The sequence below is a fragment of the Pseudopodoces humilis genome, chromosome 5 (genome assembly GCF_049639895.1).
Source record: "Pseudopodoces humilis isolate 2021_Gansu_Grassland_sample_001 chromosome 5, ASM4963989v1, whole genome shotgun sequence".
NCBI lineage: Eukaryota > Metazoa > Chordata > Aves > Passeriformes > Paridae > Pseudopodoces > Pseudopodoces humilis.
The window spans coordinates 4,750,336-4,772,224 of NC_142204.1; the positions used below are offsets into that span (position 1 = coordinate 4,750,336).

The 21,889-nt window shown below is 40.2% G+C and overlaps 1 protein-coding gene across 4 annotated transcripts in view; it reads left to right on the forward strand.

Annotated features, from left to right (window-relative positions):
- PDE3A (phosphodiesterase 3A) overlaps positions 1-21,889 on the forward strand; it is a 228,525-nt gene that overhangs the window by 41,700 nt on the left and 164,936 nt on the right. Inside the window, exon 1 of one of the 4 annotated variants that reach the window (XM_088055118.1) lies at positions 9,245-9,267. The exons of the other annotated variants lie outside the window; for them this stretch is intronic. Within the exon in view, the coding sequence (XP_087911244.1) occupies positions 9,265-9,267 (3 nt within the window). The 5' untranslated portion in view covers positions 9,245-9,264. Of the gene's footprint in view, positions 1-9,244; positions 9,268-21,889 lie in introns of those variants that run through there. 4 annotated transcript variants of the gene reach the window in all.

Here is a 21,889-nt window from a genome sequence, read left to right on the forward strand (position 1 = left end):
ATCTGTTAATGTGACTTGGGGTAAATACAGCACAGGGCTTTGAGCAGTTCTGCCAGAGTAGCTGCATACTGTCTTGTTTGTTTGTATTTTGTTTGCAGATTCCCACGAAGAGAATCCCAAGCCATGAAGAACAGTGTCCTAACCTAAAACACCTTGGGGCTTGAAATAGTTTTAAAGCTTTAAAAGTGTATAATCATCTATGCTTAATCTTCTGATGATTTCTTTACGTAGTCATGTGGTCAAACTCTAATTTGTGTTCTGTTTGTGTAGGGATGACTTAGAAAAATTAGTTTTCTCAGGCAAGCAGTACATGTGTTGCAAAGGCACTTCAAATATAAACTGGATACACAATTACTGGGGAGGTGCTGAATGCTTACTGGGAAAGTGATAAATCATATTTGCTGTAAAAGGCACAAATATCAAAAGGCAGGTGGGAAAAGTTGCTTTTTGTTTGTCATATTATGCTTTGGAAAAAAAAAAAAAAAATCCCTAAAACTCAAAGCCTTTTCTCCTGTTTACTGCTTACAGTGAAATGCAGACTGATCTGTTTCCAAGTCACTTTGGCTTTCTGATTTCCATGGTTCAACACAGTGCTTTGCATTACAAAGTCAAAGGCAGCTGTAATATGTTCAGTATCTCTCTTTCCTTTTACAAAGTTAATTCTTTGAATTTTTGGCAATTTGACTGTTCATTCGTCAGTGTCACCTTAATCTGCAAAACAGATAGTGAGCAGTTCAGTCTACTTTTTCTCCTCTTTGTTTAAAGAAGTAGACAAAATAAAATACAATTTGCTGAGATCTTTTCTGATTGTCCGTACTGTCCAGAATACGAATGTTGTTTTCTGTGTCTATAAGGCAATATCACATTTCTGCAGTAAAAGGAATTTGTGAAGTCTGTAAGCATTGCCATGGTGAGACTTTCCTTTATACTGATGTTTAGGTAAAGTGCAAAAAACAGGATCTCTTATTAGTGAGCCAGATGCCCATTTCAGATGTGGCTGTGGATTTAACTTACTGTGCTTGGCATAACAGGCCTATTCTAGGTCTGAATTATTCCAACTAGAAAAAAAGGTATTCTTAAAAAATCCTGCAGCTATTTAGACTGAAAATTCCCTTCCCTCCTATTAGCAGCTGAGGTTTATTTTTCTGTTTAACTAGCTGGATCTTTTGTTCATGAGAATTGGCACCCTGCAGTGGCATGGTGTGTGTCCATGTGTGAATGTGAATCTACGTTGTAATATCAGGGCAGAGTGTGATTTATTATCAGACTGGTGAGCTTTGTGAAGCTCAGGCAGCCCACAGAGATTCAGGGATGGGTGACCCTGGGCTTCCCTCTCCTCCTGCAGAAGTGAAACCTGGGGTAGAGCCAGGTTGGAGGGGTTTGTGTCATGGCTGGGGAGGTCTGGCATGGCCCAAAACATGTGTGGCCTTGTGGCTCTGACTGGATCTGCCCACAGGCCTACATGGGTGGCTCTGGTCAAGCCCAAATTATATCATAGGTGTTTTATCAGCAAATTATTTTAATGATGGCATTTTTCTTCTGCAGTATGGGGAATAATAGAGCTGCAACTTTTTAATATTATTTGCAGTGAGCATAGTGACGACAGTGTGCTTCTCTTCTTCTCCTAATCCAGCCAGCTGACTGCAGTGCTGCTTCAGTTCGGGGCAAAAATCCAGGTTGGGGCTGACAGAATTTGACAGTTCAGTCTCCCAGTCGCTGGTGATACCTGAGCCCCTCAAAGCTGTGGGTGAAGGCTGCTGCTGAGAGCGTGGCTGGGCAGAGGTGACCTCTGCAGAAATGGGTGCCCATTTTCTCTCTGCAGTGGCTCCAGAGCCCCTGACAGTGCTGGGACTTGTTTTATCTAAGCAGGGAACCAGAGCAATGCCACCTCTGTTGTCAAAAACAACCAGGTGTGAGATGATGCTACATGAAAGCTTTTGAAGAGCAAAATGCATAGCACTCAGACTATTTGAGGTAATCAGCAGCTCTGTTACCCTGGGTAATCACAGTAAAACACCACCTACCATCACAGAGGTTGTTCTGCTTTTTATTCCATGTCTTTCAGAACACCAGCATGCCTGCAGTAATTCCTAGGTGGTCTCTGTGTGTGTGGTGATGTCAGCAGCTCGGGGAATTAGCTTTGCTGAAGTTTACATCTGCTGACTCATCTGTTTAAAGAAGTTGATTCTTAATTTTCAGAGGGTAATAATTTTTCTCCCCTCATACAACAGCTGAGGAGAAAGAGATGGTTATGAGGTTTAGCAGGGGCTACCACAGTACAGGGCTTCCTTGCAGTCTTTTAACTCACTGCATATTTTAATGGCTGCCACATACAGAAAGCCTTCGTTTCATGGTTCTTCTTGGACCTTGTCCAGCTTCTGCTGTGAAAGTACAATTCAGCAGAAGCCCTTTTAGAATATTTACTTATTTTTAGTATCCACGACTTCAGCATGTGGTATCTTGGATCTTCACGAGAAGAGTCATAGCAGTGGTGCCTTGGCACTACTGAATGCTTGATATCTCTGTTTGGGTTTATTTTCAATGTGTTAAAAGTTAAAGCCCCCCTCTGCTTTCCTGCTCCTAAAATCCAGTTTTGCTGCTCTTCTCTCCCTCCTCTCAACACCCCTTTGGGAACAAGAAGGAATGGTGTCTCTGGCAAAGGAACAGGTAAGGTTTGGTTTGTAAGTGGAACTGATTTAATTAAATCTCCTTTTCAGCCTCATAATGGAGTCATTCAAGAAGGCAAAGGAGTAGGAATGTGGCTTCTGAGTCTTTTTTTCTCTCCTTTCTTTCCTTTTTCCATCCCTGCAGTCAGTGAAAGTAAAACGGCTTTCTAAACAGAATACCCATTTTTCTGATGATTTAGAAAACAGGCTATGTTCAAGTTAAAATCTAATTTTTATTAGGTCATCTTTGCATTCCTGAAAATACTAGAGCAACTTTGACGAGTGGATAGTGTTTGCTCTATGTACATGCCAATATAAGAATGAGGATTCCAGATTTGTCTAACACCACCTGAAACCTCACAAACATTGAGCAATACAAACTTAATGCCACAGAAGTCTGTTTTCCATCCTAATTAGCTCGTGGCCTTGTATTGTTAGTTTTACTCTGCCAGCTCACTTTGGTTTTGTTATCTTGACAATTGATGTCAATATCAGCGTTGCTCAGAAAAATTTGACTTGGAATTTTGTTGAAATGTTTTTGTTTTGGTTTGGTTCTTTTGTTTGTTTTTGGAGCCAAAGCATTTTGCAAGACTCATCAGTTTTGCTATTTTTTCTTTTCAGGGGAAAATGAAAGAGAGTTCTGAAGAAACTCAGAGTGTGTGCACATGAGTGTGCACATGCATGGTAGGCTGTTAAGGGACTGGCTTCAGATGTGGAAGACTTGTTTCAGTTTCCTGGTCTGCATGGTATAGAGCAATGTAGGATGGAAAACTACTCTCTGACCTTTGAATTGGGTGGAGTGAAAATTCAATCAGTGCCTTCTTACTGTTAGAACATTGCTCTGACTAATGGTTTGCTTTCTTGAACTGGAAAGCAGGGATTTTTGATTTTCAGAATGAAGCTGTCACTCTGGGATCAGCCGGAAATGTTGGGCAAAAATCCTGGTCTTTCAACAGAAGGGATGACTCGTGTGAATAAATCTGACAGAACTAACATTGGAGCAAGATAGTTGATTTTGATATTTATATAGTGCCAAAGAATGTCTGTGTGCCCTGAGACATGGGTATACTGAGCTGGCTTCCTTACTAGAAGCAATAAGGCTTTTCTCCAGCTGAGCAAAACAAACCCTGGCTGACTCTTTGGCTATATTTTGGATATTTGAACTAGCTCTGTGTAGCAGTGCAGCAAATTTAGAAGACCCTGAGCCTTGTAAGATTGTGCATTTAGCTGCCTGTTTGCATCTGCCCACCTTCAGAGTGGGAGAGTGAATGCAAGTGTCTCACGCTGTCATGCTTGTTGGAAAACATGACTTCCCACTTAGTTTGCTGCTGTTGTTATTTATTGTAGCCCTGAGAAAGCAGAGAGCTGCACTGCCTACGGACTGCTCTGAGTTCCATGGGCTCTCTGACTTAATGCAGTTCAAACACCCCTTTGGATGTGCTTTGGCTCTGCTCCGTCTGCTGCACCTCATCCTTTTCCTTCAGGCTGGCTTTGCTGGACATCTTTTTATGCCAGCATAATTGTTACTGAACTTGTTGCCGTTCCCATCTCTGTGCAGGAACGGGCACAGGTTCCACACACGCGGAGTCAGCGCACGCGCTGAGTGCGGATGAGGAGTCCAGAGTGAAGTGGAACAGCCTGTTCACTGTTTCAGAGCTGAGCAAGGGCAATGATTTACTCAGTGTGCACTTTATAATAGGCTGTTCTCTTACCCACATAACTGCTTCAAAGAGGCAAAATTGGTTGTGTTTAGGTCTAACACAGTACACCGAATGTTGACTTTGTAAGAGTTTTGACTCCAGTGTAATCATCTCTATGCAAGTCCTCTGGCAGAATCAGGTTGTTTGTTTGTTTAGAATTGTTGTAGATTGGTGATTTTTTCAAAGTCTTTTTTCCTCAGCACTAACAAGCCAATGCATATTCCCTATGTGTTCATGTTTCCATATTGTGCAATACAGGGCTTTTCTCTCCTTGGGGAAATGGCCCTGGCTCTGTAACCAGAAACTTTATAAATGCTGTAGAACAGCTGTGCTCAACACGGCAAGGATTTTGTTTACTTCCACATTATTTATTCATGTATTCTTTTTCTTTTTCCAGCCCCCTAGCCCCCAAGTAATGGGGCTTTCTTTTTGTTCTTTTAATTTTTTTTCTTGAAACTCCTTTGATGGAGAATTCAGCCTTTTCTACGAAACACCACATTCAGGGGTTTTATGACTCATTTGTAGCTGGAATACCTACTGGGGAAGTACAACAGGCTTGGATGCAATAAAATGAATCACCATGACAAGTTCTACGTAAGAGCTGTTTGGTAAATGTACTGATACAAGAGAATGCCAAATGAAACAATTCCTTGCTTTCTTCCTTTGTCCTGAGCAGTTATTGCACTGAAGATGAAAGAAATTGATTGTTAATTCTTTAGGCATGTGAAAAAAAAACTGAGGATGCATCAAGAATGGGTGCTGCTTGCATTGTGCTGTGGTGGTGCAATCTATGCAGAAAAGGCTGAGCTTGATCACTGACTCTTACCATTCAGGCTAAGATCTACGTTGACAATAAATTTTTTGGGGAAGTGTTCTTGTGGGTGAAATGAATAGGATATTTTTAATAACTTCTCATTAGTGGGTTTGTACTGGTAGGAAACAGAGCTCCATTTCATTTTATGTCTTTTCCAGCTGTGGTCAGTAGCATTTGATACTGCAGAGGAGGGAGAGGAAACCTCACAGCAGATTTGAAAGTGGATGGAATTATTTTGAAGTAGCTCTGTGAGCTGAGTAGCTCCTCTTCAGCCAGCCAGGCTTTCTGGGATTGCAGCATGACAGTGAGGTGGCAGTGCACCACTCTGCCCTCTTCTCCAATGTTTAACCTCTTTAGCCAGCACAGTGGTCCGAGTGAATTTCAGTAAATGTCTCCATTTGTAGTTTGCTTTATTCAGGGAGAATTATTGGAAGGTATTTTTTAATTAACTGCACATAATCTGTGTTTCAGTAATGGGAGTTTAACTAAAAACTTAATTTGGTCAAGTTGTGCTTATGCATAGCTGAATATAATAATACATACGCACACACACGTGTGCTCTCTTGCTTGCACTTCATTCTGTCTCTCATCTTTATCACCAATGATCCTGTGTTGCTTGTTGGGCTTCAGTTCTGTAACTTGAGAGTCCTGAAGCTGGAAACTGCTTAGAAAAAAATAAATTGATTTTTCTCCATGAAAATATAAAAACATTAGAGCTGGACAAAGTATACCTCAGTGTAATGTCTATGAAGACAATTAGTTCTGACAACTACTTTACTCCTCTGGTGGAGGGGATACAGGTGGCCTGGTGCACGGTGTGGTGCTGATGTGGTCATCTGGTGCTACCACATAAAACACATTTGCATCACAAAGCTGCTCCCCTACTTGCACAGGGAGCTTTCAAAACAAATTAAAGCACGTGAAACAGGTGATGACATTTAAAGCACAGTCTGAAAATAGTTTGAAATCACTGTTAAAAAGTAATGGAGCAATTTTTAAGGCAATGTGTTTGGTGTTCTCCCTTGGCAGTAATGGTGTTGGTATTGCAGATGAGGCATTCTGGTGAATTCCCAGAAAAATGCCCATGGAGAGTCCAGTATATTCTCTGCTTGTCCAGGCTTTTGTTTATTGTTTGCACTGATTAGGTGATAGGTACAAACCTGATGACAGACTGTGGCCTGGTTCTTTGTTCTGAGGCTACATAAGTGTTTTGTTACCTTTTTATATTTTATCTAAGGAGTCTTGTAGCAGATCTGTCTCTTCCCTCTCCTCTCCTGCACTGTGGTTGAAACTAACCCTTGAAATAATTTTACATCTTCTTATATGCATGGAAGAGAAATGACTTTGGACTCATCAAATATGATCACCTTAGTAAAGCTACAGGAAGGATGGGCCCTCTAACCTATCACTTTATTGAGGAATAAATATATTCTGCAAAAAAAAGTCATTGTAGAGAAAGTGCTGCAGAATAAAAACCCAAAGAAGTTAGCAGTTAGGAAAGGGAAAGAATCATAAGCTTTTTGTAAAAGATGGAAAGTATTTTTTTCTCTCCTCTTCTGGTTTCTGAGCCTTTAATAAACCTGCAAGTCATGATTTTAAGCTTTTTCTTTTTATTTATTTTTATTTCTTCACAAGCATGAGAACTTAAGTTATCTTTTAAAACAAACAAAACAAAAATCCTGCAACAGATATCTTTGGATTCTCACGGAGTCTTGCAGTTCCAGCAGCTGGAGCTTTAGGAAAAATATGAAGCTTGTAATAATAGTCACTCCACCCAAATGGGTTAAAGTTTGGACTTCCATGGGATTGCACTTTTCAATTAAATACAAGCTACAATAATGGGAGCAAGGTCCTGAGCTGAATTCCCATTGCACATGTTTATTTACATGAACAAAAATTCAGCTGAGGGAGTGCAAAGGAAGTGGGCAGCATTAGGATGTGTGAATTTGGAAGAAATTTATTCTCTGGTTATTGTTTCCTTCCTTTCTTCTTCGTGACTCTGCTTTTACATCTGTGTTGCACCTCTGATTCATCCCATTCCCTTTGCCTTTCCTTGCTTCTAGAAACTGAGAATTTTAGAAGTTCCTTAGCTGCTAAACCTAAAGGATCTTTTCTTTCTACATATGTTCCACCTTCTGCAAATCCAAGATGTTCTTATGATCTTCAGGGAATGGAGGGGACGGGGTGGGACGTGATGCCAGGTATTCCAAGGGGCTGGCAGAGCTAACGTGGTTGGGGAGCAGAAGGAAGCTGGAGAACATTTTCTTGCTGCAGTGGTTCAGGTTCCCTTGTTTGTCTTCTGAGGCAGATGTTTTGTATGTTTCTCTCTGGGTTTTTGCTCTGTGTCAGGAGCAGCTGGGGAGCTGGTTCTAAAACATCTTTTGATGAGAACACTCTTTGAAAACAGATTTCCCTTCAGCCCATAACTCACGGCTCCTCATCCTCCCACCTCAAGCCAAGGACTGTCACGAGGCACTTCCATAAGGTGGCTCATCTCTCTTGGACAGATTTTGGAATAGGAACAGCTATCATAGGCACAACATACTTTTCAGTAAGAAATAAGTGTTTAGGCCCAGATTATCTTGGGCAACAATTTAGTTAATTGTAGAGAAGCAGGGCAAAGGTGTTCCCAAGCACAGTACAGCACTTCTTCTACTTCTTTTGCTGGAGTGAGGGGACTGCTGTGAGTCAAGCTCTCACTTCTTCAGTCCTTAACGAGTGACAGGTAGAGCTACTTTCTATCACAGAGACACAGATCAATGTCTAAGAGTAACTCATGAAGGCTGACACAATCTCCTGGGGTGATGGAGATTGGATCTGCGGCAGTGAACTGAGTTGGAATAGTGTGATGGAGTTGGTTCATTTAATGTGCTCTGACATGTAGATGTTTGAACAGATACCAGTAACTTCGTAATTTTTCATTTGTCTTTGCTTGGAAATTCAGTCGAGGACTTCTTTTGTGTACTTGCAGTGGGTTCCTTCCTTTTTCTAATATGTAGGTGTTCTTCCTAAAATTTGAAGAAACAGCATGCTTGCAATGAATACCCCAAATATTAAAAAAAATCAGGCCCAACCAAGAAAAGCTTTGTGTCTCCAGTGTAGATGTCATTGCTGTGGGCAGATATGGTCATTTGCAAGAATCCTTCTATCCAGACCCTCCTGGTAGCTTGGAAGTTTGTATGGTTTTGTGTCTTTCATTTTTTTTTTGCCATCTACCTTTTTGCTGCTGTGTGTGACTGATGCCTTGCAAGTCTCTCCCTTCCCTTGAGGTGGACTATCTGCATAGTTGGTGAAAGATAATCTTGTGCAAAAACCTGCTTTTCCTTGTGGGAAAAGAATTTTCTGTTTGGTTTGCTGCTCTGATTACGTTTTTTATTTTTTTGTTTTTTCTTTTTTTTTTCATGAGTGTTTCCTTAGCAAGGAAAATGAAAAGTTGTAGAGTTTTGTAGTTCAGAACTGACTTTCGTACTTCTTAATTAAATGAATGAAAAAAGCCTATATGTTGCTACCCATAAATATTACATGACTAAACTTGCTGTGGATTTCCTACAAATCCCAGCATGTGTCAGAACTGTGGATTGATCCAAGGGGAGGCTGATCTGCACAACTTGTTAACCCTCTTTGGTGCTCTGGATTTGGGACTTAGAACGTTTGGAAATTCCAGCCAGCAGACCATAGCTGTGCTCTTGAAGCTGGCCCTGCTGCTCTGCCTGTGTTCCTGGCCTTTTCACTCCCCCTGTTTCCAAGACTTGCCAGGAATAGCACATTTTATACGATGCCAAATTTATAAATTCCTCAGACCACTCGGTCTGGGAGGAATGCACTAATGGTGTGGCTGACTGAGTTTTAATCTGGGATGTTTTTAATTTTCAGACCACGTTAATTTATTTTGATCTGAAAATTACAAGATTCACTTCAGTTCTCAATTTTATTGCTTCTTTTAATATTTCTTATTTGCTTTTTTTTCCCCTTAAACAATTAGGTCTTTCCAGTGTGCAGTCACACCTTCTTTTTCTATCTTGGATAACTTTGATATCTTTGATGAAGAAGCTGTGTGTTTCAGTAGACTGTGAATCCCCTTGAGATGGTAAGATCAATGTGTGTATTCTGCTTGGTTTGTGTTATATATGATTTTTATTCCAGCAGCTGGAAATGCTGTTTGTTGTTTACTAAACATCCACCTAGGGCTTATCTCCAGATTGTTAGCAGCTATTCAGAAGTGCTGTGTTCTGTGGGATCCAATTCTAGGGCTTTTAGTGTTTTATGTCCCCCTACTCATGGAAAATAAAGTAGACTTCAAGCCAAGGGATAGATCATGCTGTGCTATTTTTGTTTTTCTTTGACATAAAGTCTGGTTTTGAAAATTTCCTTTTAGTTTGTTCAAAGACTTTTATTTTACACTAATACCACAGACACCTGTTATCACAGCTGTATCAACTTCTACTGTTGAGCAACTGACTGAAATTGGTGTTTTCAGCTCTAGCTGCTTGCCCAACCTCATACTGAATGGGAGATAACAATTGCCTGAGTGCCTCTTCTGAGTTCCCAGTAAAGAATTTCCATTTCTGCATAAGATTTTGATCATATTGGAAGTCTTCATCCTCCTCTTACAGAGCTGTTGTCTGTGTTAACTCATTTCATACAAATATGTTTGGGTTTTAATTATGGTTTCTTCCCAGTAGCTGTCTTCCCACCTGCTGTAACAGGAAAATACGTAACACTGACAAATCCTCCCTGGAAATGCCATTAGCCACTCATTACCTGGAATTAGGGGAGGCTTCTTAAAGTAGCTGTAAGTCAAGGAGCTCTACAGAAAGGGGTGTGAATAAATCTTTGGTTCCTGCTGGATGTCAGCTGGATTTCTGTGCTGCCTTAGTTTCACCACACATGTAGTTGGTGGGGTCTTTTCCCCCCTCCCCACCACTCTTTCAATAGGCCCTTTTCCAGCTCTTGATGTAGCCTCAACTCTGTTTAAATTATTTCATAGAAAGAAAATCTCTTGCTGTTTTTAGCCTTCACAGACTCCTGCCTAGTTGTTGATGTAGAGACTGCCTGCTGGGTGCCAGTTCAGGCTTCTCTTTGGCTGGTGGAGAGAGACAAGCCCTGCTTTGTTCTCTCCTTTTCCAAACCTCCCCACCAGTATGGTGGGCAGATGGCAGGAACACGAGCCCTGTGTAAGTGAAACCACTGTGCTTGCTGGGAGAACCTGAGTTTTAATCTCAGATTTAAGGAGGGGTGGAGAGCCCGTGGCCTGAGGATGAAATTTAGATTCTTTCCCTCTCTAATCGCATATCCTGTTTTGTAATGATTCTGGTGGTGAGGCCACTAGAATAGGTGAGCAAAACAATGTTGCCTGTGCTTTTGTCCTGCAGAAATTGCCTGTTTACAATACATGGAAGATTTAGTACAGCACATTGTGACCTTGCACGATAGGTAATTATTTCAGTGCCTCCATGGCGCCTGTTAAGTGCATTTCTGTGCTGCTTGAGTTCTGTGGATCTCAATCCTTCGAGTCTGCATCAGATGACAATGCAAAGGAAGGAACACACCACTGGCAGTAGGGCAGGACAGCCAGTACATTTGGAAAAGCTCTTCAGCTTCATGCTCGTCTCAGTTACAGTTGTCCATCTGCCAGTCCGTACCCTTTGGGAGGTGGGGGAGGCTTCCATGTCATTTTTCTCCCTGGAGAAGTCTTAGATGACTTGTCGTTGTATATTGGTTTTGTCTATGGGTATATAAACATTGCAGCAGTGGTGGTAAGAGGGAACATGCAAGTTACAGCCCCTTTTTTCAGACATTTCCGGCCAATCCCGAGCCTCTGGAGGCTGGGAGCATGTGTGTCTCAAGAATTGGCTCAAGCAAAGACTAAATTCCTTGAGCGCTTGCTGGAGCACTCCTGAAAATCAGCATCCCTCAGCTGACAGTGTTAAAGCAATACCAGTCTTAAAGTTTCCATGCTAGGAAAAAAAGCCAGTCAGATTTTGTGTGGCAGGGCTGCTTTATAACCCCTCTTGGGACAGGCTGCTGCCCTTCTAAACTGAGAAATGGCAGTAGAAGGGTCTCTATATCCCAGGACCTTAAACTTCTGGTGCCTAAGTCACAGTCTGCTACCCTAGGGCGAATTCCTCACCATCCAGAAGCAGGATGATTTTGTTGACACTTTACTGATATGTGCTGTACAGACAATTGTTTGGACTGTGTAACTTTTTTTCCCCTGACTCTTCTTTCTGTTTAGGCATCTAGATATAAAAGCTGAAGCTGGATCAAGGGCACAGGGCTAATAAATCCCAAGTCAATTACTTTCTCTGTTGTGCCACCATCTTTTTTAGTTTTTTTTAATTCTTAACTAAGGTAGAAATCAAACAGAAAAAGATGCTGTTGTAATTTATTATCTTCTTTAAGACAAGCATGGAATAGTCTTATCCCACTCTTCCCATGCTGAGGGACAAAGAAAACAGAGCAAAAAGGGTTGGGTCAAATCAGCAGAATTGTTTTACCTCTTCCATTGTGTGTGCTCCTCTGTATGGAACTTCATGCTGTATTGCAGCAATTTGCACTGTGACAGAAAGTGTTCAGAAGCCCTGTTTTGAGCTAATGTTTAACTTTTGATAAATGCTGTATTGTTCTAGCCAAACAGCAGTACAAACATGTCACCATTTGGTGCCCTTCCAGCATGCACACCTTGTTCTTCTGTGGTGCTTTCGTTAAACTTGAATGAAATCAAGGTACATTAGGTACTCATCTGAAAGACACACATGGAATTCATACAGTCCTCTTCAGAGTCAGGTCCATCCTTGGTGTAAGATTTTTGTTGCCCATGGAGGAACAAACTTGTCCTGTTACACATCTCTTCTTGCTGGTTGTGCTGGAGAGCAAGTTCGTTTTTCTGGGACCATCTCTTTGTCAAGGAATCTGGGATGAGTAGAGATATACCATCATATTGGTTTCTCTTTTGGCCAGAGGAGACCAGAAGCTGGATTGTCTGGTTGATGCTGCTCACTGAAATAGTGCTCTGGTAGCCAAAGGCTGAGGTGGGTTGTGTAGAATTGGGAGCATCCCTGAAGATGTGGGGAAGAGCTCTGAGTAGATCAGCAGAACTGAGTTGCAGTTGGGATGGGGAAAGCCAGGATGCTTCAGATACTATAAAATAGAGCTACTATTTCAGGAAAGGGAGAATGTTTGGTCTAGCCAGTGGTTGCCTCTAAAAATACTTCAAATATCATTCGAGTCAAAAACAGGACAGGCTATATGCATATTTACCAAAAGGAGAAAATTAACCACCAGGCATCTTGCCTTTCAGAACATTTCACTGTAAGTGAAAAACATTGTTATTCTCCATGTCTTTCAAAATTTCCTGTGACAAAACTGGATTGGAATAAGCAACTGTGAGCCCAAAAGTACATCTAGGCCTGGAAGCAAATGTGTGAGGATAGATCTGATACAGAGGTTTCTGCTATCTTCTCTTCCCTTCTGCTGTCAGGCTGTTGCTTCCTATTTTCTGGAAGGAGATTGAGGAACAAAGCATGTTCGTGAGCAGAAGCCATAGTAACTGCCTAGAGCAAACAGCTCAATTGTGAGGCACCAAAATGAGGACTCATAAAAATGGACAGGTCTATGCTTTAAGCCAGAACTATTTGGTATGGCCAAGCAATGCCCTTGAACAGGGAAAAAGCTGTATTCTTGACTGAGCACCCTGTACTCATGGCAGAATTGAGCTCTCCTGAGAAGAGGGATTGGATGTGCTGAGAACATGAGAGTAAAGAGCAGAACCTTCACCATATTCACCCAGCACAAGCAAGTAATGTAGAGAAAATAATTATGGAATTTCCAGCCAAACCAAATCTTAGTGACTTAGGGATTTTTTTTGTTCTTTGAACCAATGAAACAGTGCCTCAAGGTAATTTTTTTTTTTTTTCAAGGTAATAAGTGTGGTTTTTGTAAAATGACAAATTTCATCAGGCCCAAGATGTTTTAAAACAAAACTGCAGAGTTGTCTAGAAGAGTTTTACCTTTTGGTCAAGAAGTTAAAGTGAGCACAACCTTTTACAGCTTGCGTTTTCCTGGGAATTTGGTGGTGAACAGTCCAGGTTAGTAATCCAAACCTTACGTTTCTGCAGCAGGGTAAATACCACTAGAACAGGGCACTCTTTTAAGTTGGGACATTTTTATTTTTGGCTTTTCTTCGTCATGAAAGCAGGGCTGTGTGAGCATCAGTAACACACATATGATTGCAGTATAATGAAAAATTCCTTATGCTCCTTGCTCTTCTTGAGTCAGCTGGTGGAGGCTGGATGGGGGAATAGATTTATCCAGCTGTTGCATCACCAGCACATGGCTACTGCAGGTTTAAGCTTTGGGTGCACAGTCTGAAAGAATTCTGCATCTGAATTTGTGATTTCCTAAGGCCTTGAGGTGCTGGAAGCTTTCTTTCTAATGTAATTAATCATTACATTGTTTAGGATTCTAATTGGTGGCTCTCTCTTTCTTAGTGTGTTGTGTTCTTTCTTCATGTTTGCACCACCCACCCTGATATCCTGACTCCTTTTCCCAAAATTTTAATGTATTAGAATATTACCCATTACCAAACTGCTCTTTTCTTTAGGAGCAGAAAATCATCATCAGATGATGATCCTTCTCAGTATAAAGTTGTCTTATAATGCTCTACAGAGTAAACAAACTATATCTTAAAATACTTTCTGGGACCACCTGGTAGCTTAGACAGTGTGGAAGGAGATGATCATCTTGATGAAAACCTCAAAAACAGCTATTCACAACCAGAGGGATTATATACCTGCAAGAAAGTGTTTCAGTAGGAAAAGGTATTATATACTGAAGCTGAAAGTAATAAACTTCTGTGTGTATTTTCTAGTCCAGATCAGTATTGGTCTGGCCATAGTCATTGTTTTCCTGGCCAAGGCTGGATCATGGTGACCAGCTTTCACTGTTTGGGAATTCCCAGCAAGTCAAGCTCCTCAGTTCCATGCTCAGTTAATGAAAGCCAGTCTTTGTTTTGTTATGGGAGTGCACTTATGGATGTGTAAAAGGAGTGAAAAGGAATGTGTGTGAAAGAGTTAGGGCTCAAATCTGGGGAAAGACATTCCCATGAACCTGGGATGTACTGGCAAAGCTGCTGGTCTTCCCCTCACTGCAAATGCCAGATGGGACTCTTGGATCTCATATTTATTAACATAATGCTACCTGCACCTAAGGAACAACCCAGACTCCTGCCCCTTCCCACTACAGTAACTCACTTTAGCAAGCAGAATAAAGTGTCTGTGTCCATCCATCTTCTCCAGGGAGAGGTCTGGACAACAGGGACAAGCAGTGATGGATTTGCTCCCTTAACAGACTTATGGGAAGCACTTAGGTGATGTACCTGGTACAGGGGTCCGTTTCTGAAACTTGTTTCTATTCTTAAAAGTATTGATGTTTTCATTTTTTTACCATATTTCATTGTCTGAAAATTGCGTACTGCTCCAGTGTACAAGCTGGGAAACATGTTTTTGGGGAAGCAGGACTGGGCCTTTAATAATTTTTCTAGCTGAAAGAGCAGCAGTGAAACTGCAGCTTGGCCTCACATACGTGGTTTCTGCAATTAAGGGCTGCAGCTGTTCTACTTTTTTTGTCTCTGTGACGCAAATCAAAGCACAGCAATGGTATTGCCTGAGGGAAGAGAGAAAGCTACTTGCTCGCTTCCCCATGCTGATAACTAAGCAGTGATGACAAGAAACTGGGGCAAAGGAAAGTTCAAAAGCAGAATCTGAATATTATAAATGACTGGAGAAACACAGGTGCCTCTTCCTCAGCACAAGAGGGAAACAGAACTGTGTGAATGTCAGAAGAAATAATCAGCAACCCAAGGGAAAAGATGTCGGGTTGTAAAATTTCTGTCGCTCAAAGTGATTCTGACATGTAAGCAAGTTGGGGTCTGTATGCTATCAAATATGTTACAGTCAGCCCCCTTTTCAATGGGATTAATTTTCACCTGCTGACTTCAACCATAAGAACCTTGATTCTCTCACTTTCAAGTATGAGACCACTTTCCACAGCATTTTGATGTCTACCTAAATGGTGAGATCTGATTCACTATCCTCCTTTTGTCAGAGGAAATTGTAAGGGAACAGAAGTATTAAAAGAATGAGCAGCATTACTTGTCTGAGGTCATGCAGCAAGCAGAGGAGAGAGTTTGGATGTTCTGAAGTCTTGAATCACAACCTGCTTTCTGCACTAATTCCTAAAATTATTTATGTGGCCATCCCAAGTCGGTGTATTTGTTCCCTTGTTGTTAAAACTGAATTTCATAGGTGTTAAAGATAAATTTACGGGTTTGGTGTGGATCCAAAATCGGACTGTATCTTCATTTAGGCATCAAAGGTACCTAAACAGTGAATGCAGACTTCTACCAGGTGAGTTAGAGAAGTCCTTTCTGCTGGTTGTTGCTGTCTGTGTGCCCCAGCCCTGGCAGCAGGCAGGAGTTCCTGGGAGGGCAGAAGTTGCAGGGCTTAAGGCATCCAAGGCTTTACTTTCATGGTTTTACAACTTGGCCCTTTTGGGGGAGTTTGTGAGAGGGGCAGAGAATGACATCTGCAGTACAGTATCCCCTCCAAACTGTGAAATTCATGGTTTGAAATAAGACGTACTAGAAAGCAGATTTTGCTTTGTCTTTTTTTTTTGGGGTAGAATAATGTGTTTCTCTGTCATCAGCACAGTGAGCATTCAACCCATATCCATAATCTCAGGCACAAAAGGAAGAATCAAATGTTGCACCTGCAGCTTAAAATGAGATGCAATTTGGAAAGTGTTGGGCCACTGTAAACTGATGCTACTAGTCCTGCCTGTGAGTCAAGTACAGACTTGAGTACTTCTGGTGGTACTTGCACAAGTAAACTCCACATGCTATCATGGAAAATAAATCCACATCTCTTGCAAGGCTGGGATTTAAGATTTTTTTTTTTTTCTTTTTTTTTAACTCCAGCTTTATTTTTTCAGCAAAGGCAGAAATAGATTTCAGGATTGAATAATTACCATCAAGCTAACTAGTTTACAGCACTTGGCTTAAAATAAGGAAATAGTTTAGAAATACGTTTATATGTTTATATGTTTGCTACTAGCAATTTTATTGGTAATAAAGAGGCTTGCTGACTTCTTTGCTGGAAACTGGATTTATGTCTTGGTTTTCATGGCTGGAAGCTGAGGAAGTGCAAGTGCTTTATAATGGTGCCTTTTGAGCAAGATCCACAAAAGTACTCAGGAGCTTTTCAGTCACCTGGGCGTTATTGGGTAGCTCATTATTGGGGACCTCCCCACACCAAAGCATTACAAGTTTTTACCCTGTAGGATCCTTTCTCTGTTAATGAAATTTCCTTAGGCTGATACTCTCATTTTTTTAGGTGTTGTCTCGTCTTGATGTATGATATAATATAATGCATGCATATTGTCACAGGTCTTGTCTTCTAATGTCATTTTTATACTATTGTGTCACTTAGAGTGGTAAGGGAATGTTCCTTTCCATTTGATCCAGAGGTAACCATAATGGCAAGTGAAGTTAAGATTGGAGTTCTGTCTTTTTTAGGACTCACTTGCTTCATGAGAAGACAGAGCTTCAAAATCTGGTGAAATTCAAAATCTACTGAATATTTATTAATGATGTTTTGTAATATTTGTTTCCCATCATTCTGCTATCTTCAAATTAGTAAGGAAATGAATGTTCACTAACTTTATTATGTCAAATCAATATTAATATTGATCTAATAGTAATAAACTAATAACTCCTGCTGTAAAATTCTTTAATATGAACTTCAAGAGGAATATTAAAATTTATTAGTCATTTCTTAAAGCAGATTGATATGCTAGGGAGTTTCACAGAAATAAAAAGCCTAGATGGGATGCATGCAGTGCTAGCCTGATTTCAATAAATTTTAATTTTTTTTCCTGCTGTTTACAGTTATGATAATTGGGTGTTAAAGACTTTTGACAGAGTCTGATGCTCTCTTTCTTTATTGCTTCCTGCTTCTAATTGCCCTTAAACTGGATTCATCTCCACCACAGAAATATTATTTAGAACAAAATTCCTTGCCACTATTTGTAGAATTTTCCAAGGCTTTGGTGCCAGTTCATCAGCAAACAGAGTATTTGTGGTTGTCTTTTTTTGTACTTGGCGTTGTAAAGTGTGACCGAATGTTGAGCCCTGGAAGGACACATGTGCTTTCCATTTCTTCATGGAGAAAAAGTTGTCCCTCCATGCTGGGATGACCAGCTTTAAACTTCATCTCTCTGGTACTCTAGGGCTGTACAAATAATGGGCTGCTATTAGAATCTGCCACTTGTCTTGAATGACATCTCTTTTATTAAAAAAAACCCTTCTTGGGTTGGTAACTTACCTATTTTTCAAGGAGAAGACCTTGTCTTCTAAGTAATTTGAAATGCCTCTCCAGAGTGTTTTCAAGGCCTTGAATAGGGCCTTGAACAAAGCAGGATTTGTCCACTGGTTGTGCAAATGTTTGAATTACCTCCAGACTGTAATACTGTAATCTGGCCCCCTGGATCACTTACTGGACAAGGTGAGGTCTGATTTGTAGAATATTCCCATGCTCGCAGTTCAGACTTGCTTTAAACAAATAGAAATTTAAATGTATTACAAAATCTGTGCTAGTTTTATGGGGTTTTACATAAATTCCAGTGGCCTTACAAACTGAAACGTTCCTCACCTTCTCTCTCCTCCCTCTCACTTCCTCCTCCTCTGACAGAGTGACACCCATAAATAGGAAGTACAGTCAAATTGTTCCCGTAACTTCCAAGGAAAAGGAGGAGTCCTCTTCTGACTGCTTCTAAGATGCCATCCTCTGGTACAGAGGACAACAGCTGGAAAGAAAAATGTTGTAGAAGCTGTCATTGCAGCCTCCCACTTACCTGGGATATGTTTTCATCACTGAGGGTGCGGTTCTGCTTGCCAGCGCTAATTGCAGTGGGAATTTGGGACAGTCTTTACAACTTGATGCTAAAGCAATTGTTCCTAGTTCTGGCTGTGATATCCTCAGTTTGGATATTCAAGCAGTTGTACTAGCCAGCACAAATGAATACTTGTGTGCTTGTATCTTATGTAGTATTTTTCCTGTATCAGGAATTTCGATGTTCAGCAGCTCTTCAGGTTCAGTTTAAGAGAAGCAGGGAGAATTTGCATGCTAAAATGCCATTTTCTAAATCTAAACTTGTTTATGTATGTTTTCAAAATAACTTTTCTTTTTTTCTGTTTTTCTGTGAACTTCAGCTAAACTTGTTTTGGTTTTTATTTTTACTTTCAATATTTGGTATTTAACTTCCAGGGTTTTTTTATTTGTTTGTTTGATTTTCCTTCTTGGAAAAACTCATGGGCAAGAACTTAGGGTTCCACTCCATTCTTTAGACCTAATGTTAAAATACTATTACAGAAGTAACTAGCATTATCTTTTATTCCCATATTTGCTGTTTCACACTTAAAACAGCATACTTAGCCCTTCAGCCTCTCTAAAAAAATGTCTTGGTAGACTGGTTATGGAATAATTTATGAATTTTTACCTGCCTATGGGAGACTGAGGCTTGGGGTAGCTGAAAAGAAACAGGTAGGAATCCTAACTCGTCTATTCTTCTTTAATTACTAATATATCTTGCATAAGCACCGAGCATGGGAGGAAAGATGTTTCAACTGGAATGCTTCTTGCTTCTTTTTATTTATTTTATTTTTTTTTGATCCTAGTGACAGCTCTTTATTGGCCTAAGGAGATTTAAAAAATCCTTTTATTCTATTCTATATTGGTATTAACCTAGTTCTGTTTTGTCCTTACAAACTAGTATTAAAAATACCCAGCTGTATTCAGAAAGTAGATCTTGGGAACGCTTCTTCAATTGTTTTGCACAGGTCTGGTGCCTTTCTAATGGCCAATGGGTCTGGAAATACAGGCACACCTTGTCTTGTAAGAGAGATGCTTTTGGTGTATTTTGGTTTTTGGTCTTTTAAGCAGTTTTGCAGCTGGACATGTGTTATTTTCCCATGTCAGTCACACTGGTATTTGTACACAGCTGAAAGGAAATTGGGTTTGTTAGGTTATAGATTAAGGTAAACAAGAAGTACAAGCCATGCCAGACTCTAACAGCATGATTTTCACGTTTCTTAAGTGCAGCAGCAAAAATATTCATCTCTGACTTGAATGTCTCAGACTCAAAATAAGTGAAGTAGTAGATTTATTAAGCTCAAAATAAGAGCTAAAAAGAACAATGGTGCAGAAAATGTGATGCAATATATTTCTCGCCCCCCAACCCCCAAATGTCTTGATTTTAAATGCATTCATAGAGCAATATAGCTTGTTTGCAGCTCCTTATAATTACCAAATGAGCTCTGCATAGAAGCAGACAACGGTAATCAGACAGTCAATTATTTACTGGCTCTTCTGCTTGCATTTGCATCTATTTTCATTTACATTATTACAAGGAGTTTGAGAGGATTTGCAAAGCATGGAGGCAAAATGAGAGGTAAGAATTTCATCTGGCTCTCATTTTTCATTGCCTCCAATGAAGTTTCTTTTTTTAATGTTTGCTCCCAGATGTTTATTTGAGTGTGGGGACAGAGAGAGGTGGGCACACAAAACTCCTTCCGCTGATTTCCACCTAACCCAGAGCACAACACAGCGCTCGGCTCAGAATAAGCTTTAGAGTGCACTGACAGTTTTATTGACTGTCCCTTTCATAGTGACATGCCAGCCCCTTTGAAATGATGGTTAACAGGAGGGAGTGAGTACACATGGCTTTTGTGAGACAGTGATAAATTGGCGGGCAGTTGGACCATGATGGCTTCAGAAGTTGGCCATCAGTGCCCCGAGGCCATTTATGTTCTGTGTCAGTGGGGTGCATCTGAATACCACATGTCACAAAGACTAATGTCCTCACTCTTCCTTCTAATGGCCACGGCAGACATCACACACTTGGAAATTTCCGTGCCTGCCCCCGAGATAAACACTAACAGGGCCAGCTCGTTGTGTCTGTTGTTAAACACCAGAGCTGCTCAATTGAAAGGTGGAGCCTGGCAATTAATGAGAGCCATTAAGGGAACGGACAGAACCAAAAATTAAAAATAAACAAAACATTTTTTTTCTTGATATGACATTTGGAGGTAAAAAAATTAAGTGGGCTCTTGCCCAGACTTATTGCTACTTCACTCTTTGGAGAGAAGTTAGGAAGAGGTTGGAGTGTCATTGTTTTAAGAGTAGCAGATGATAGTTTAGACACTTGTTTGCAGAGGCCAGGGCAAGAATACACATGGGATTATGAAATCTCCCTTTTAACTTGGACTGAGAAACTGAATTCTTAAAAATGTATAATCATAATAATATATAACATAATGTATAAAATATGTATATATAATGTATTATAAGTATAATGTATGTTATATAATATATAATGTATAATTAATAATGTGTAAAATTCACTCCTGGGAAGAGGTCAGATTGTAATGTATATACTTTAAAGATAAGGGGTGCAATATGTTAATGGATAAGCAAAGTGTTCTGGAGCAAAGCTTTGGGGTGAGCACAAGTTGTTGTGTGTGCAGCGTGGAGCTTATTACAGGAGTCTACTCCAGATAAGGTGAATTGTGGAATTCATCAATCTCTGAATTGACAATAAATTTAAGTGCTTTTCCCTGCATTTTTACAGTCTTTCCTTTGCTTCCAGTCTTGTCTAGCACAATTTAATGGAGTTTGAGGCAAACAGAGCTGTTCCATGTGTTATTTCAGATGCTGGATGTTCTGGGAATATCTGTGGCTAATGGTTGAATGACCAGCATTGTAAATCACAAGAAAATGGCAGCCATGCAAAGAATGAAACATATTGATTATGGATGCATTTCATGTTCTTGTGCGAGACAGGAAAAAAAACTATCCTACAGTAACTGCTAAGATCATGGCTCTGTCCTTCAGTGTTTTCACAAGAATCAAAATTACACTGTGGCATAGGCAAGATGTTCATCCAGCGATGCTCATCCTTCCATTCAAATGTACTGCTGAATGAAAGGGGGTGTGTAGATTTCTGGAGCAGAGAACTCCTGGGATTCATTCTTTCACCAGAGAAGCTGAAAGCTGGGAAGGCAGGGCATTCACTGGGTAAATGGAAAGAAGAGAAACCAGCTGAAAAAAAGAGGTGAACATTTCCAAACTGTGTCAAATGTCCAAAAAGCTCATATTACATTCTCTTATGTATTTGTTTGTCTGTGCTAACCCATCCAGGATTTTTAGGGCATATTTGACATGCAGGAAAGGGGTTCCCATGTTCAGTGCCTGCCTTTGATGAATGCTTGAGCAAATGATCACAAAGAAGTAGCAGGAATGGCCAAAAAAGCCCATATATTAGAGAAATCAGACTTAAAACCTTTAAGAATCTGAAAGATTTGAACTATCATAAATGTACATTTTTTATGAAACTTTGCATTTTTGGAACAATGTTTTTCTTCATATGTAAGCTTGCTGTTTAGTGAACTTCATTTTCAGATCATCCCAAATATAATGGGATATGGTAAAATCTGAGTTCACTTCTTTTGCTGCTGCTTAGAAATCTGACCTTCAAATTTTATCTTTGATTTTTCTTAAAAGAAAAGTATTTTGTTTTACAGTATCTGGTTCATTACTGTATATTTGTGCTTTGTGTTTTTTCTGTTGCTTACTTATCCTTCAAAGCATCTTTGT